The sequence below is a fragment of the Erythrolamprus reginae genome, chromosome Z (genome assembly GCF_031021105.1).
Source record: "Erythrolamprus reginae isolate rEryReg1 chromosome Z, rEryReg1.hap1, whole genome shotgun sequence".
In the NCBI taxonomy this organism is placed as follows: Eukaryota; Metazoa; Chordata; class Lepidosauria; order Squamata; family Dipsadidae; genus Erythrolamprus; species Erythrolamprus reginae.
The window spans coordinates 121121788-121141069 of NC_091963.1; the positions used below are offsets into that span (position 1 = coordinate 121121788).

The 19282-nt window shown below is 38.5% G+C and overlaps 1 protein-coding gene across 3 annotated transcripts in view; it reads left to right on the plus strand.

Annotated features, from left to right (window-relative positions):
• Positions 1-14515: 14515 nt before the first annotated feature.
• The window catches only part of LOC139154534 (cytosolic phospholipase A2 gamma-like), a 42645-nt gene continuing 37878 nt past the window's right edge, over positions 14516-19282 (plus strand). The window contains exons 1-4 of one of the 3 annotated variants that reach the window (XM_070729235.1): positions 14516-14571; positions 16303-16359; positions 16804-16838; positions 18652-18760. In XM_070729235.1, the coding sequence (XP_070585336.1) occupies positions 16357-16359; positions 16804-16838; positions 18652-18760 (147 nt within the window). In that variant the 5' untranslated portion in view covers positions 14516-14571; positions 16303-16356. The remainder of the gene's footprint in view (positions 14572-16302; positions 16360-16803; positions 16839-18651; positions 18761-19282) is intronic. The other 2 variants (XM_070729234.1, XM_070729233.1) reach the window with 2 other exon arrangements.

Below are 19282 nucleotides of genomic sequence, written 5' to 3' on the forward strand. Positions count from 1 at the left end.
CAGGCAGTCAATCTCCCTTATCTTCCATTGATTTGGATGAAGACGTTTTGGACCTACACAAGCGAAGAATTATGCATAGAAGAGACCAAGTAAGGATATATTACAGGAGATAAGAGCGGCCACCTGTGTTTGGGTGGGGCTCCAGTAATTTTTACATCAATGACCCCAGGTGTTACCCCACTGATTCACCAGGAAGTTTCTACACAGCAGGCAATTGCTGAGCCATCAAACCACACCCAGCCACCAGTATTTATAGAAGGAAGGCAGCTCAGGTCTCGCTGTGTTCACCCTAGAACAAGGACAGAAGCACCAGCCAGACTATGACTAGTGGGACCTTGTTGAAACGTCACCAGAAATTTCCAAATCCTACATGGGAAGAAACCCGAAAATGCCAAGACCGTCATACCTGTACCCATGATAATGAAAAGGAAGGAAGACTACTATAGGTCTATTTCAGGCTTATTTGCCTTCATCAGGTAGCTACACTTTTACTGGAATTTGAACCTGGAGCCTCTGCCTTGTAAGGCAGAGACCTTAACCATTACACTACAGGCTCACCTCCTATATCAGTTTGTACCAGGGAAGGGTTATGTGTGATCGAGTCATCCTGGTATATTGATGGAGCATCATAGCTTCCTTTCTGCCTCTGAGCCCCACCAGGGACCATATTATAAGGCAGATAAGCTTTTTATTATCTATTTAAGCTTTTAATAATCCCAGTAAGGGTGTGGCTACCTGATGAAGGCAAATAGATCTATAGTAGTCTCCCTTCCTTTTCATTATCAGCAAAATATGTATATATATGTTTTCGTAGATTTTCACGGGTACAGATATGTACGGTAGGTCTTGGCATATTCGGGTTTCTTCCCATGTAGATTTCAGAGATTTCTGGCAACATTTTGACGAGGCCCCACTCATCATCTTCAGGCTGGTGATTTTGTAACAAAATATGTTACAATTATAGATTATAGTTGCCGGCTATAAAAAGCTTATCTGCCTTGGAATATGGTCCCTGGTGGGGCTGTGATGCTCCTTCAATATACCAAGGTGACTCTACAAAAAAATCACACACACACACACACACACACACACACACACACGTATGTGTATGTATAAGTATAGGTATAGGTTTAGGTATATATGTAGATGTAGATCTGTTGCCGTTTGCAGAGATGGTTTACAACAATGAAGTGTTTGACCCCTTTTCAGGTCACTAGGAGCGTGGACTTTGTTCCCATGCCCAGAGCACCACTGTCTTTCATGACTTTGACTTCATGATAGATGAAGTCATTGCTGGTGGAAGCTGCTGAAAAGTATAAGAAGCAAGCAGAAAAACACTGATCTCTCTAACCCTCTCCTTTCACGTGGGAGGTCGAGTTTTTCTGTCAACTAAATAAGTAAGGCTGAGGTTGTCTAGCAGAAAGCTAAGACCTAAGTTTTTAGGTCCTTTTCATGTAATGAAAGTAATTATTATTATTTTTTATTATTATTTATTAGATTTGTATGCCACCCCTCTCTGTAGATTCGAATTAACCCAGTGACCTTTACCTTCACACACATACTCAGGAAAACACATCCTATCTTTCATTGCAGTTTGTTAAAGCCAGCAATGGGGTCAAGGTTAAGACCACAGACTAACCAGCCCCTAAACCTATAATGGTACAAGGAATGACCCATTATGAAGTAAAATGTATCCTAGATTCTAGGCTGTTTAGAGGGAGATTAACTAGTTCATTGGAAAGGGTACCCTTTATCTGAAGCTACTTGGGTTAAAAGCTGGGACTTAAAAGCGGTCAGATTAGTCAAGCAATTCCATGATAAATATCCTGATAAATATAATTCCCCCAGGGAGGGTGGAAAGAAGTGGTTAGATATCAATTGACCTTCTATGTTGTTTTCATTGCAGGGTTCAATCATCAATTGGGGATGGAGGGCTCTCAGGCCTAGAAACCAATTTTTGGGCCTTGGATATTCAGGTCTGCCACATTTGGTACTGTGGGAAACTGGGAAGGAAGATTGCATGGAACCAGGGAGATATGTAGTCAAAATAACATCCCATTCTTTGAGAGTCAAAGCCACTCTACAGTGCATCTGGAGGGATGTGACTGTGAAGCATCTCCAGTTGGGATGGTGTTTTGAACTGGATGATGTGATGGACCTGTGGGTGCTGGGCAGGAACTTAGACTTTCTTTTAGGTGAGGAAAACCCAGAAGCTTTCAGATTCAGGTTTTCCCAGATATGCCAATATTTATTTATTTATTATTTATTATTTGGATTTGTATGCCGCCCCTCTCCGAAAACTCGGGGCGGCTCACAACAAGTGAAAAGACAATCCAATACATTAATCCAATTAATTAAAATATTATAAATTTAAGAAAAACCCCTATACTAACATACACACACACACAAGCATACCATATATAAATTCAACGTGCCCAGGGGAAGATGTTTAGTTTCCCCATGCCTGACGGCAAAGGTGGGTTTTGAGGAGTTTACGGAAGGCAGGAACAGTAGGGGCAGTCCTGATCTCCGGGGGGAGTTGGTTCCAGAGAGCCGGTGCCGCCACAGAGAAGGCTCTCCCCCTGGGGCCCGCCAACCGGCATTGTTTAGTTGACGGGACCCGGAGGAGGCCCACTCTGTGGGACCTAATCGGTCGCTGGGATTCGTGCGGCAGAAGGCGGTCTCGGAGATATGATATATCTAATAAAATGGAAACTTGAGAAAAGTCAAGCCTCAGAGTTTTCTTTAATTGGGAGTGTTACTTGGACCTCTGACACTCTGACTCTGATTTTATTTAATGGAAATGTCTACTGGATCAAAGTTTGGAAAAAATTTAAAAAATCTACCCAATATTGAAGTTTAAAATATTTTCTAAATAGACAAAGAACACAATTACATTAAAGAAGCTGGTATAGATTATATTTCTGTTTTTTAACAATGGCTAGTTAAATAATCTTGGAAATCATATATTTAGGACCTGGGAAAAAATCCTTTCCCCTTTTTAGTCATTACCTTCATTCTCATCTTTAACTTTTTAAGTTAAATTCTTTTATATACTGGTATAGTTATACTTCAATATTATAGTTCTTATAGTTACAATATTGAACTTAAATATAGTTTATATGTCAATTTTAGACATACTGTATTTGGATTTTTCCATTTCATGATACTACTTCTATTTATGTTATCATTTGTATTAGCCAAATTAGATAAATCTACCATATTCATTTTTGTCTTTATAATCTTAAACTTGTACTTAATCTTGTACTGGCATCACATTTTTGTAGTTTGGCTTTAATTTAAATTCTAGCAGCTTTTGTAATCTATATTATCCTATTACAAGAATGGATTCACTGTAATTTTATTCTTGAAAGTTATATTACTGTATGTTGATTGTTGATAAAAATAGAAACTAATATTAACCTCTTCCATTACATGCCTGCAACAATTAATTACCAAAAGTACATTGTCTTGGCCACATAGCAACCCGATAGCTAACTATATATATAAATAAGAATCTCCCTCTTTCTCCTTCCCTCCTCCTCTCTCTCTCTCTTTTCCAGGAATGCCTGCAGCAATTTCAGTCATGATACACAGATGATTTATTATCTGGAAAAATTACTGTGGGGGTAATACACACCTACCACCCGTAGGATGGCCTTTTAGAACAATCTCATGTTCTGTACACTGAATCTAGTTTAATGTTTTTCTGATTAGGCTAATACAGAGGCCTTTGATTGAGCATGCCGTGGCCTAAACTAAGGGAATGTCTCCAACTCACTTCCCCAGGCTGATCTTGCAGGGAACAGTTTCCATCTGTGTCCCCAGGATCATACTTTGTCCCAACCCAGGCCTAGGCCTCCCTCACAGGGTAGACCTATGAAGCAAAGGGAATTTGATTAGGTTGGTAAAGAGTGCTTTGATTAAGTGTGCCATGGCCTAGTGGCTCACCCAGCCCCACCTCATTGTGGCGGCCTAATCTCATAGGGAACAGCTTCGGCCTATATTTCCAGTATCATCCTTTGCCCCAATTCAGGCCTAGGCCTCCCTCACATAGTAGATACAAAAAGTGAAGGGAGCCTCATTAGGCCAGTACAGAGGCCTTTGATTGAGCGTGCCATGGCTTAAGCATATCGTCACCCCCCCCACCTCACAGCTTTGGTATGAAATGAGGTAAAACAGATAGGGAGGCCAGACAGAAGACTCAGACTATTTTAGCAGCGATGGAGGAGGTGCAGCATGGGCCACTTCAGAGGTTTATGTTCCAGTCTCAGTCTCAGTTTCAGGAAATGGTAAAATGGAAGGTGACAGAAGCAAAGGGATAGTATTTCTAAATCCCCCAATTGTTCACAGTTTCATAGCTAGGATTTGAACACCGTCCTTATACTTTTAAAACCCTGTAACTGAAATTTCTTTCATTTGCCACTATAGATGTAATTCATTCTTTTTCCTGTCTAATACAAGATTGGAATAAGTAAATACCCGGGCAGTGCCGGTTAATCAGCTAGTAATAATATATTTTAAAGTCTCTAGTTTTATTTCTGTAATTCTGTTATCCTTTTGGAAATAACCCGAAAGTATGAAAGTATGAGTGACTGACTAGAAGAAGAATGACCAAATGGGGGGACAAGTGTAGGGCAGGACAATGTATCAGATTAGTGATGGACATATTCTTGATGACCATTTTAAGAATTCTCTCCATCACAGAAAAACATTTTCTGTCTGTTTTTATTATTCCATTGTGGTTACAATTTCTGAGAAACTTTTACGATTGTTTACACATTATCAGAAAGCAGAACAAACTGTTCTCTGTTTTTAGTTTTTTTACATAGTTCTGTAATTAACCTTTATATGTACAACCTGAGGAACTGAGAATGTAGGATGTTCTCAGGAAAGCCACTAGTCTCTAGAGAAAATGGCTGCCACACAAATCTAATAAATACAAATAAATCAATATTATTACATCTTGAAGTAAAATTCGAATAATCCAATGTCATTAAAGTATATATGCTTTTCTAATAATCAAGGTTTAGACAACAGTTAGACATTTGCAGACATCTTTTAAAAATACCTTGATTGTCATTTCAATATTTGTCATTTTTTCACCTTTGGTCTTTCAAATGTCTCGCTTATAAATGTTATATAAATTAAGATATTAAACCAGAACATTTCAAATTCCAGGTGGGATTGATATATGGCATTTGTCATTAAATATAAAAATCTGAGTGCAATAAAATAAAGTGAAACTTAATGACTGGGGGAAACTCTCATCCTCATACCTATGGAGATTCTCAGTTATCCAAGTCATGGTTGTCCCAAAGGTGCTTTTTCAAGAGGCAACTGGACTTTCTTTGCAGATATTTCACTTCTCATCCAAGAAGCTTCTTCAGCTTTCATCTTCATACTTTCATACTATTGTACACTGAATCTAGCTTAATGTTTTTCTGATTAGGCTAATACAGAGGCCTTTGATTGAGCATGCCATGGCCTAAACTACGGGGATGTCTCTACCTCACTTCTCCAGCCTGATCTTGCAGGGAACAGTTTCCATCTGTGTCCCCCGGATCATACTTTGTCCCAACTCAGGCCTAGGCCTCCCTCACAGGGTAGACCTATGAAGCAAAGGGAATTTGATTAGATTGGTAAAGAGTGCTTTGATTAAGTGTGCCATGGCCTAGTGGCTCACCCACCCCCACCTCACTGTGGTGGGGGTGGAATAAGTACAAGATTGGAATAAGTAAATACCCGGGCAGTGCGGGTTAATCAGCTAGTAATAATATATTTTAAAGTTTCTAGCTTTATTTCTACAATTCTGTTATCCTTTTGGAAAAAACCCAAAAGTATGAAAGTATGAGTGACTGACTAGAAGAAGAATGACCAAATGGGGGGGACAAGTGTAGGGCAGGACAATGTATAAGATTGGTGATGGACATATTCTTGATGACCATTTTAAGAATTCTTTCCATCACAGAAAAACATTTTCTGTCTGTTTTTATTATTCCATTGTGGTCGCAATTTCTGAGAAACTTTTACGATTGTTTACACATTATCAGAAAGCAGAACAATTTGAACAAAGTGTTCTCTGTTCCTGAGAATATAGGGATGTTCTCAGGAAAGCCACTAGTCTCTAGAGAAGATGGCTGCCACACAAATCTAATAAATACAAATAAATCAGTATTATTATATCTTGAAGTTAAATTTGAATAATCCAATGTCATTAAAATATATATGCTTTTCTAATAATCAAGGTTTAGACAACAGTTAGACATTTGCAGACATCTTTTAAAAATACCTTGATTGTCATTTCAATATTTGTCATTTTTTCACCTTTGGTCTTTCAAATGTCTCATTTATAAATGTTATATAAATTAAGATATTAAACCAGAACATTTCAAATTCCAGGTGGGATTGATATATGGCATTTGTCATTAAAAATAAAAATCTGAGTGCAGTAAAATAAAGTGAAACTTAATGACTGGGGGAAACTCTCATCCTCATACCTATGGAGATTCTCAGTTATCCAGGTCATGGTTGTCCCAAAAGTGCTTTTTCAAGAGGCAACTGGACTTTCTTTGCAGATATTTCACTTCTCATCCAAGAAGCTTCTTCAGCTTTCATCTTCATACTTTCATACTATTGTACATCCTATTGTACATTAAACAAGTATTTATTTTTTGTTACATTGTACTTTCATTTGCTGTTTCTGATTAATATAAAACTGTGTTTACTAACCTAAGGACAAATAAAATATTTTATTTAAACATGCTGTTTCTTTAAACTGTTTTGGCAGTATTTTGATTCAGATATGGAATTTCCATATCGACATTTTCCCTTTCCTTTGGAGCATTAGAATAAATCTCATTTAACTTATTTTCATCTAGAATGTTGAAGAATGTGAATTGGACAGCATCCTTCCTACCACAATGAGGCTTCATTTCCGATGCACAGCTGACGCAGGAGGTTCCCCAGAGCCCCTGACATCAGTGGAAAAAGCCCTAGCCCGCTCCATGACCCGGCTTCTTCTCTACCTGGCTTTAATTGGCATCCAGCTGGTGCGAGAGGTTCCCCAGAGCCACTGACGTCAGCGAAAGTCACCCTAGCCCTCTAGGGGCCCCAGAATTGCACACGGCACACAGCGGACACAGGTGGTTCCCCAAAGCCCCTGAAGTCAGCGGTAGATGCCCTGAGACATCCACAGAGCCCTCCACGAGGACTAGCTTCATACCCTGCACCTGAAGGGAGCGCCGCCCTCCCAGAAAAGACGCCTGAAGCACTGCCCTCACACCCAGCACCCAGGCTATGCAGGTAGTGGAAGATGCCAGGAGCCCCACCTGAGGGCCACAATCAACACCCTGCACCCCTGACACCAAAGGAAGACACCTGGAGCCCAAACTAGAGTGTCTGAGCCTCCTCTATCCCTCGACACCACTCCCAGCCTCCTACTATCGTCGGAGCTCGAGCAACAGTGCGAGACGCCCAGAACCCAATCCACCCGGCACCCACAAAAAGATTTCCAAACCTCATCCCCATGACCATGCTGTGCAGGAAAAAACCCCAAGTAACCCAAATGACTTTTTCTGATAACATCTGTGTTATATGCAACATCAACAAAAATATACAAGAAGGACTCACAAAATGCCATTCCTGCAAAAAATCTGCTCATCACACCTGCCTCAGCATCAATAAACATGTCGCCACTTTTCTCCAAGACAATCCCTCATTCTACTACTTCTGCCCATTCTGTACTCCCAAACCAGACCCCTTTGACAATTTATCTGATGTAATCTTCACTGCAGTCTCTAAATCCCAACAATCATACACTGAAAGCATGGAACCCTGGATCACTGCCATTGAAAAAAATATCCAAGAACTGATAAACACTAAAACTCCAAAACAAGTGCCACCACCTCTCAACGCCCAGTCCAGGCCTCCAAAACCCCTATCTCCAAACCCTACTACTGACATCTCCACCCTGGTGCAAGATGGCAACAAAAACTCCATAACACTGTACTTTTTGGCCTAGAAGAAAATGGGGAAACCGATCTATCAAATATTCGTAGTATCATCCACAACCATCATCCTCAATCAATCGCCCCTGATGATATCTTAGAGGTTTCTAGAAGCGGCCCTGTACTAAAGTACAATGATGGATCAATGGCTCCCCGGTTGTGCAGAATAGTCTGCAAAAATGAAACTACCAAACAACAGTTCATTAAGACCATGAACTCCATCGCCAGAAATAATGCAAAATACAACAAACTCAGATCCAGACCAGACCTAACACTACTCCAACGCATCCGCTCTCGGGAACTAAGGGCCGAACTCCGGAGACGTTGTAACCAAAGTGAAACTAACCTCTATATTGACTACCACTCTGATTGCATCAGGACCAAAACTCATAACCTTCCCTTCATCTCCAAACCCACTGTCCCTCCTCAACCACCCCACACTTCTCCACCCACCATCCCTCATCTACAAACGGACCCCCCCAGCACTTCAAGCAACGAATAGGATAGCGTGCCTCTTACTACCTCATTTCAATCCAATTTCAACTCAACTCAATCCAATCCAATCTCACCCCTGATCACAAACTCAATCTCAAATGTAAACTAATCAATGCAAGAAGTATTATCAACAAGTTGTCTGAATTCCTCATCCTACTTGACACCAACTTATTTGAATTAATCTTTGTTTGTGAAACATGGCTGAATCCTTCCTATCCTGACTCTTTCATCACACCAAGTAACTACCTGGTCTTCCGGTCTGACCGTGAATCCCACAGAGGGGGTGGTGTAGCCATATTCTACAAAAGCTCACTCAATCTAAAAAACATTCAAGTTGCGCATGATCTTATCCTCCCTGAAAGCCTAGTTTGTGACATTTCCCTCAACACTACACTCCGTTTCCTACTGTGCAACAGAGCTCCAAACTACGACATTACCCATGCAGCTAAACTAACCTCCCTCCTAACTTGGGCAACTTCCTGCCCCCATCCCATTATCTTCCTTGGTGATCTCAACCTACCACACATCAACTGGTCACTAAACGAATGCTCCACTGAACCTATACATACTGCCATCTATAACACCGTCACCAGCCTAGGACTGGAACAATTAGTATCAAACAACACCAGACTCAACAACTGTCTTGATCTCATATTCTGCAACAGCAAAAGTGCTATCTATGGACTGCACACAAAAGAACCCTTCTCCAACAGCGACCACAGTGCGATCAACTTCAACCTCAACCTACATCATCTAAACACTCACCAGAATAACGTGGCTCCTAAGTACAATTTTAGGAAAGCCAACTATGATCTCATAGATGCCAATCTCTCAATCCTTAACTGGCAATCCTTGTTCTCTAACTGCATCACCACTGATGATCTCTACAATATGTTCTTACTCCAAATCAAAAGGCTTATAGAACTACATGTGCCACTCACTTCTTCCAGAGGTAAACAAAAAAATAAGATACCTGTCTCAATAAAGAAACTACAAACCAAAAAAAGATCCCTCTGGCGTAGAAACAAAAAAAGCCCAGTAACCAACTTTAAAGTCCACTACAAAAGCATATGCCAACGAATAAAAGCAGAATGCCTCAACTATCACAGCAAACAAGAGGAAAGCCTCCTTCGCACCAAGTCTAACCGAGCTTTCTATAACTTCATCAACAACAAACTCAATAACTCCAGATCTATTCCACCACTCGTAGGACCCAATAACAAAGAATACCATGATGACCCATCTAAAGCCAAACTCTTCAACTCTTTTTTTTGGCTCTGTTTTTGTTACCAGCAATGGCTCTTCCCCCATCTTCGCAAATCGCACCTCAAACTCACTAAAATACCTAACCCAAATCGTCTTCACTGTAGACTGCGTAGAAAAAGCAATCCATGACCTCAAACCTTCCCTATCTGCCGGACCAGACGGTCTCTGTGCATACTTCCTAAGGAAATTTTCTTCTGCTCTTGCTGAACCCCTAAGCATTATCTTCCAAAAATCCTTCAGGACCAGCATGCTCCCCAAGCTGTGGTCAAAAGCAGTAGTCATCCCCATTTTCAAAAAAGGAGACCCTTCACTAGTGGACATCTACAGACCAATATCTCTCTGTTGCGTCCCTTGTAAAATCATGGAATCAATTATAAATCGATCAATCACCCTCTACTTAGAATCTAATAACCTACTCTCAAACAAACAATTTGGATTCAGAAAGAAATTATCTTGCAACCTACAACTACTTCACTGCAAAAACATTTGGACTACCCACCTCGACCAAGGAAAATCCATTGATGCAATTTATATAGATTTTTGCAAAGCCTTCGACTCAGTGGTCCATGACAAACTACTCCTAAAACTCAAATCCTATGGCATCTCAGGACTCCTCCACAACTGGATTACTGCATTCCTGTCAAACAGGCAACAAATTGTCAAAATTGGTAGCGCCATCTCCACCCCCGTCCCTGTCATAAGTGGCATTCCCCAGGGAAGCGTACTAGGTCCTACTCTCTTCATTCTCTACATCAATAACCTCTGTGACCATATCAAAAGCAACTGTGTTCTTTTTGCCGAAGATGTGAAACTTTTCAACACCACTGACAACACACTCACTCTGCAAAAAGACCTGGACTTTGTCTCAGACTGGTCTAACACCTGGCAACTTCAAATATCAACCAACAAATGCTCTACCCTCCACATTGGCAAAAAGAATCCAAACCGCACATACGAACTGAATAAACAATCTCTCACTGCCAACCCACACTCAGTAAAAGACCTTGGAATACTAATATCGAATGACCTAAGTGCTAAAGCCCACTGCAACAATATCACCAAAAAGCTTCTAGAGTTGTTAACCTGATCCTACGCAGCTTCTGCTCAGGCAATCTCACACTACTCACAAGAGCCTACAAAGCTTTTGCCAAACCCATCCTAGACTACTGCTCATCTGTCTGGAACCCATACTACATCTCAGACATCAACACCCTTGAAAATGTCCAAAGATATTTCACCAGAAGAGCCCTTCACTCCTCCACTCGAAACAGAATATCCTACGAAAATAGACTAACAATCCTGGGCCTAGAAAGCCTAGAACTACGGCGCCTAAAACACGATTTGAGTATTGCCCACAAGATAATATGCTGCAATGTCCTACCGGTCAATGACTACTTCAGCTTCAACCGCAACAACACAAGAGCACGCAACAGATTCAAACTTAATACGAACCGCTCCAAACTTGACTGTAAAAAATATGATTTCAACAATCGAGTTATCAAAGCGTGGAACTCATTGCCGGACTCAATTGTGTCAACCCCTAACCTCCAACATTTCTCCCTTAGACTCTCCACAATTGACCTCTCCAGGTTCCTAAGAGGCCAGTAAGGGGCGTACATAAGTGCATTGGTATGCCTTTCGTCCCCTCTCCAATTGTCTTTCCTTTCTCTCACTTATCATATATATTTTCTTTCTTTCATATATCCTCTCCTCTAAGTTCACTTTACCCTTATATATATTACTACATGTCTATTTTTCCTCCTATGTATTTGTGTATTGGACAAATGAATAAATAAATTAATTAATTAAAAAATCTGTATCTACCCTGGATTCTGAACAAGAATTAATGACACAGCCACGCATGCGTAGAGTGATGCATAGAAGACAACAACTGAAGGATTATTACAAGAGAAAATGAGGCCACCTGTGGTTGGGTGGGGCTGCTGTAATTAGTGCTACAGATAAAAGTGCAGCCTGGTGTTTTAGCCTCATGGCAGTTTATCTGATTCATTGTTTCGTCAAGATTGTGGTTTTTGTGCTGTTCAAGATTGTGTGTGGACTCTCTGGACTTTAGAATTGGACTCAATTTCCCAGTTATTGGGTGAGCAATTGGATTGCATTTAACCTGTGCCTAGTGTGTACCAGAAAATCCCTTTGACATTTAAAAAGGGAGCTGTTTCTGGTTTTTTGTTTATAAAAACATTTGGGTTTTCCTTTTATCATGTGGTGTTTGTCTTCCGGGACTAATTACCCTGTAATTACAGGCGGTTGAAACATGCTGGCAGAACAGTTTTTTGTGCAGTTTTATTTTCCTATTGATAAGATCATGCTTCTGGATATTGTAATAAAATTTACTATGCTAATTCTCCTAAAATTGAATAAATATATCCTCATTAAGTAATATTCATTAAATACAATTGGCCATATCTCTCTATTGTGAAATTAGTTTAGCCCAAACAAGGTAACTTGCTTGAAAGCTTTTGCTGACCAACAGGTCTCTATCTTTACCTGCATCTTTAATAAAATCACTAGAGATGTGTTATATTCTTTCTTGTTTCAAATGCTCTGCTACCAACCTAGTGCTGAAGAAACCCTCCATCCTGCATGACTATAGACTGGTTGCTCTGACATTCATAGTTATGAAAACATTTGACTTAGTGCTGGTTTACCTGAAAACCATTATGGATCCTCTATTAGACCTCTTGCAATTGCCTATTGAGCAAATAGATTGACAGATGAAGCTGTTAATATGGCTCTGCACTACATCCTTGAATCTTCAAGAATTTATGCAAGGGTCCTTTTTGTAGACTTAAGCTCAGCATTCAATACCATCGTGCCAGATATTTTTCTAACTAAATTGATTCAGCTTACCATGCCTAACCATACTTGCGAGTGGATCATAAGCTTTCTTACAGACAGGAAGTAGTATGTGAAGGTAGACAAAATCACATTATATGCCTGTACAATGAGCATAGTATACTCCACCACCACCATCTCTCTATTTATCTCTATGGACCAATGACTCCATCTCAAAGAATCCCTTTATTAAAGTACTGAAGCTTCCAGATGATACATCAGTTACTGGTCTCATTTAAAACAATGATAAATCTGTACACAGACAAGAATAACAACCCTTGTGGTGTGGCCAGAACAATAATGAACTGAACACCCTCAAAACTGTAGAAATTAAGCTTTTCTATTCTACTACTCCTTACAAAAATAGACAACACAGTATTACAGACCTTTGAGATTCTAGGTTCTATAATACGTCAAGACTTAAAATGGATACCTAACGTCAAAATGACATTTAAAAAGCACAACATTCTTTGGGCCAACTCAGAAAGTTCAGACTGCCCAAGGAGATGCTGATACAGTTCTACAGAGGGATTATTGAGTCTCATCTGCACTCTACAACTGTTTGACACTGCAACCAAACAAGACAGATACAGACTTCATCAGGTAGTTAAAACTGAGGGGGAAAAAAACAATTGCTACCAGCCTGCCTTCCATTGAGGACCTGAATAATGTATTGCCAGAAAGTGGGTTGTGAAACTATCTACAGACCTTTCACATCCTGGACATGAATTGTTTGAACTTCTTTCCTCAAAGCAATGCTATAGAATGTTGCATGCCAAAACAACTAGACACAAGGACAGTGTTTTCCCCCATTCCATCACTCTGCAAAACTATACTGCCATTTCCCACAATACTGCCAAACTACTTAGTAGGGCTGTATTACTGTTATCCCTCTCATATTTTCTATTACCCATTCCTTATCGCCTTGTAACTATAACTTTCTTACCAGTATATAATGGTTTAGAGTAATTATTTCATTTAGTATCCTTGACTATCACTGAGTGTTCTATATTATGGTTTATGATGAATGTACTTTATAGAATAGAATAGAATAGAATTTTTATTGGCCAAGTGTGTTTGGACACACAAGGAATTTGTCTTGGTGCATATGCTCTTAGCGTACATAAAATAAAATATACATTTGTCAAGAATCATATGGTACAACACTTAATGATTGTCATAGGGGTCAAATAAGCAATGAAGAAGCAATACTAATAAAAATCTTAGGATGATTATAATCATGATTTATCAGTTGTTGTTTGTATACTGTGAACTTTTGTACTGGAGAGAAATTCCTTGTGTGCCCAATCATACTTGGTCAATAAATTATTCTGTTCTATTCTATTCTCCGGGTCCTGACAACTAAACAATGTCGCTTGGCGGGACCCAGGGGAAGAGCCTTCTCTGTGGTGGCCCTGGGCCTCTGGAACCAACTCCCCCCAGAGATTAGAATTGCCCCCACCCTCCTTGCCTTTCGTAAGCTTCTTAAAACCCACCTTTACTGCCAGGCATGGGGGAACTGAGATACTCTTTCCCCCTAGGCCTTTACAATTTTATGCATGGAATGTCTGTATGTATGTTTGGTTTTATAATAAGGTTTTTTAACTGTTTTAATATTGGATTGTTATATGCTGTTTTTATTGCTGTTGTTAGCCGCCCCGAGTCTGCGGAGAGGGGCGGCATACAAGTCCAATAAATAAACAAATTCTATTCTATTCTATTCTATTGATTTATTTTGTATGGTGGTCAGTGAGCTTTTCTTCAGAAATTTGCATTATACATGAATTAGCTCATACTTCTTCTGAAAAGATTTCAAAATGCACCTGATTATCAGGAAAAAAGGTATTATGTAATTATGCAGTTCCTGTATATCCTTATATATATTTACCCTCCATCAATTTTAGACACACAGAGTTTCCACGAATTGGATTTCTTTTGGCTTAATGTGAGTATGGCTATTTGGAGAATATTTTTTCTTTACAAATATTTTCTTTACATAGTGGAACTAGGACTAGGATTAGTTCCTAATTCCTTCTATCTCTTCCTTAAAAGATAGACTCAAGGCTTTTACTTTTTCCTTAGACTCTGTACTTGGGATTTAAGGCTAAGAATGGGAGTTAGAAATAACATGATAAAAATTTATTATATTTTTATTTTATTTATCAGATTTAAAAACTGTCAGTCTCCTTCATAGGAAGAAAATGGGTGGTGTATCAATAATACATTAAAGCCATAAAATTGAATATAAAAATTTAAAATGGAGGCAATACAGTTAAAATTCAATATTAAAAATTAATTAAGGAAGCGAGTCATCCCCAGGTATTTGTACATCTTTGCCAGGTACCAAAGGTGTTTTTTTAAGAGGCAACTGAACTTTCTGGTTTTTCTTTTAAGATGTTTTGCTTCTCATCCAAGCAGCTTTTTCAGCTTCTTCAGCTTTGCCAGGTCTTTGAAAGGTTAGGAGAGTGTGGTCCAACTTAACCTCTGGGGGAGAAATGTTCTAAAAAACCCAAGGGCAATGGGAGAGAAGGCTTTCTTTCTGCCACTCAGAATGCATTAGCTGATGGATCACACATACTGTACCTTCCTTGCCTAACTGAGTGGAACAAACCAAAGTAATGAGATGAAGATGGTTCTATGGGTAACTTGAGCAACATGTATAACAGAAAAAGAATTAGAATATAATTGTGACATGAACCATGGATGGATGGGTTTATATTTCAATCTAATGACATAGTTTATTGTGTGCCTGAATATGAAACAATATACTAAGACATAAGATGTGCTACTTACATATGTATATTTCACAGATAAATCATAGAGGCAAGAATGCAGAATTTATATATTGAATTCTTACATTGGGGCCAATAGGAATGCTGATCATTTTAGATGTGCAAAGAAAAAGTAGCATACTAAAACTGCAAAGCACATTTATTTTCCAAAAACGTTGAATAAATTTATAATGGATACTATAACATTTAATAAGATACAAGAAAAATACATTTTATATCATGATGCATCTTTCATCCCTTAAACAATTTAATTTAATTCTATTCTTTGCCACTGGCAATAGTGCAGTATCAGAATTATGCACATATTTGTTGATCTATCATCTGTGATAGGAGTGAATGCCAACTTACCTCACTGCTGGTTTGCTTCCTCCCACATCACATGGCTGTGCTGCGTGCATGTGCATATACAGTGCAATCCCCCCCCCAAAAAAATCAGCTATAACAAAATGGTGATGCATGCACAGTGATGGAAACTCAGCTTCTGCGCAAGCACAGAAAAAAACCCTAAATAATTAAATTAAATTTATTAGATTTGTATGCCGCCCTTCTCCGAAGAACGAAAGCAGAACTGGAAAAAAAATCACAAAATGTGGCAAAATAAACCAAATATAATACTAATACTAACAGGCAGCTTAGGCGCAATCTCAAAACATCTATAGCACCTTTTGAACACCATCCACATTGACATAATCACCATTAGTCATTTGCAAAAAGCAGCTTTACATGGATAGCTCACATCCTAATATTTTAAGTTCATAGAACAACATCTTCCATTCTAAACATGTAGCTGCTAGTGCAATAAATAATAATAATAATGGCAACTGCAACAAACAATTGTATAATGTTACAGTGGGATATTTCATAAAAAATTTTCTTTCCCATAGAAATATCTGAAATTTTTGGGTTATTAAAAAAACCAACAACAAACCAGAAGAAAAATGGTAAGAATCTATGTAATTTGTTTCTTATTACCTGAAATATGTCATTGCTTGTTGCCTTTAGAATTAAATAAATTTCAGTGTGGTGCAGTAAAAGTGAAGTATATGACTTCAACATTTCCTATTGCAATTTCCAGAATTTCCTGTAATCATGATTACTGAAAATGAGAACCATTTTTAAAAAATCTTACTGTACCCCTAAAGCAAGCATAATACAATGGAAAGAAAGAACACCAAAAGGTCTTATACAAATTTCAGATCTTTACATTTAGACGTTGTGATATTTAGCATCTACTTCTTCATGTCAAATGCTATTGAAGATGTTGCTGTTTTCCAAAAGTACACAGCCAGGAGTTAAACTGAACAGTATAAAGGTTGACTGAATTCATTTGACTGAATTTGTGCCTATGCAAAATTTATAAAATCTCTCTCTTTCTCTCAATAAAGGACAAATTTTCCAAATTGCCAGCTTCCACCTCCAGGTAAAGAACATATGATAATCTTCTGTCTTTATTTATAGTAATTGACATGGTAGGTATAAATCTTGATGCTAATTTGCACCAATAGAGGGCAATCCTAAACCTACTAACAATTACACTATATATCCAATCATATCAATATTTTGCTAAGAAGGGAGAATAAAAAAATCATAATTAACTGACAATAAACAACTCTGTTATTCACAGTAAATGCTGATCCTGGAGCAAGCCAAATTTCAGTGGAATTAGCTTTTGTATGTTCAGTCAGATAAGAAGCAATTTTATCCATTAGTTCGACTTTTTGGTTTCAGTAAAATATGTTCATAAAGTGTCACTGACATTTTATTAGTGTAATTTATATTAATTTTGATTAATCAGTATCATTATATATTAATGCCTGTTATGAAACATATGAGAATTAATATTGTCTTCTGCTACTTGGCTGACACCTGTTTTTGAAGAGGATATTTGTCAATTATACTTCCTCTTCTTTTTAATTTACAAACCACTATGTTCTCAGACATTATCCTAACAACCTCAATTTTCCCAGCCTACAGTATAACTATGTATAGACTTGAGATATGATTTCTAAAAATTGGAAATTGAAATTGCAGATGTAATCATTTAGAAAATGATTTAAAATATAATTTTTGTTTCTAATTTTTTAAATAAGATTATATACAAGCAAAACAAAAAATCCTCTCCAAAACCCCACCACCTTCTATTTCATTACAATTGTATCTTTTTGCATCTATAATACTTGAAATCTTTAAGTGACCAGAAGGCTTCTTAAATATTTATTATTAGAGTTGGAAGGGACCTTGCAGGTCATCAAGTCCAACCCCCTGCTAGTACAGGAGATCCTATGTCACTCTAGACAAATGGCAGTCCAATCTCTTCTTGAATGTTTCTAGTGTTGGAGCGTTCACAATCTATGCAGGCAAGCCATTCCACTGGTTGATCACTCTCACCATCAGAAAGTTCTTCCTTATTTCCAGGTGGAATCAATCTTTGGTCAGTTTCCAACTGTTGCTCCTTGTCTGGCTTTCTAGTGCTTTGGAAAACAGCTTGGCATCCTCATCTCCTGCAGCCTCTCATGTACTTGTAGACTGCTATCGTGTTCCCCCAGACCTCCTCTTCGCTAGACTATCTATGTCCAGTTTCTACAACCCTTCTTCGTATGTTTTAATTTCCAGTCCCCTTATCATTCTGGTTGCTCTCTTCTGCACTTTCTCTAGTGTTTCAATGTCTTTTTTATAGTGTGGTGACCAAAACTAAATGCAGTACTCTAGGTGTGGTCTAACTAGGGCTTCATAGAGTGATATTAGTACTTTCCTAGTCTTAGAGTGTATCGCTCTGGTGATGCAACTCAGAATTGTATTGGCTTTTTTAGCCGCCACTGCACATTGCTGGCTCATGTTTAGTTTGTTGTCCACTAAGAATCCAAGATCTATCTCACAGTCCCTGCTGTTGAGTGTGGTTTCACCTAGTTTGTATGTATGTTTTGTATTTTTCTTATCTAGAATTGGACTTCATTTTGTTTGTTTGGGCCCACTGTACTAGTCTGTCAAAATCCATCTGTATTCTAAGCCTGTCCTCTGGGGTATTGGCTACTCTCACCAGCTTGGTATCATCTGCAAATTTGATTAGTTCCCCCTTGATTCCCTTGTCTAGGTCATTGATGAATATGTTAAAGATTACAGGGCCTAGGACTGATCCTTGTGATACCCCACTGCTTACTTCTTTCCAAGCGTTGTAGATAAGGACTATTTGAATCATGAGTGATTTCTGCCTTTCTGTGTTTCTTTCCAAATAGTGACATCCGGATTTCGACAGATATATCAAATCATGAAAAACAAAATGTAGAGGCAAGAAAATGCACAGTGAAAACATGTCTTCACAAGTTTAACATTGAATGTCCCATGGTAAAAATTCATATTCTATATGGACATGTAGCCTCTTCTTTCTTTTCAAACATGATATTTGAATGACATGCTAAGAATGTTGAGAGAGGGGAAGAGTTAGAATTTACTTTAATATTGATTTAATTAAAGTAAAACATCTCAATAATAGCGTAATAACAAACTACATAGTAAATCATTGCAAACCCTTTTTCACATTCAAACAGAAATTTGAAGGGCCTTATGAGCTTTTAAAAAAAGGAAAGGATCTAAGAAAGAAGATAGACCAGAATAGGCTAGAAATAAATGTATCCACATGAGAGATTGGAAGGAAGAATTAATTGGAAAAATAGGAAACAATGAAAAATATTTGAATGAATGTCAAGTGTATTTCAACAGCAGCTTGATAACTGAGAAAAGTGTACTTTTTTGTTGAATTCGTATTTGGTACTAAATAATGACTTGTTTCCGGTATTGGGCTGCCCCTGGTATGCCTGGGATCACCTAATCTGTTAGCGGAAATGGCAATGTGTGTACATCTGCGCA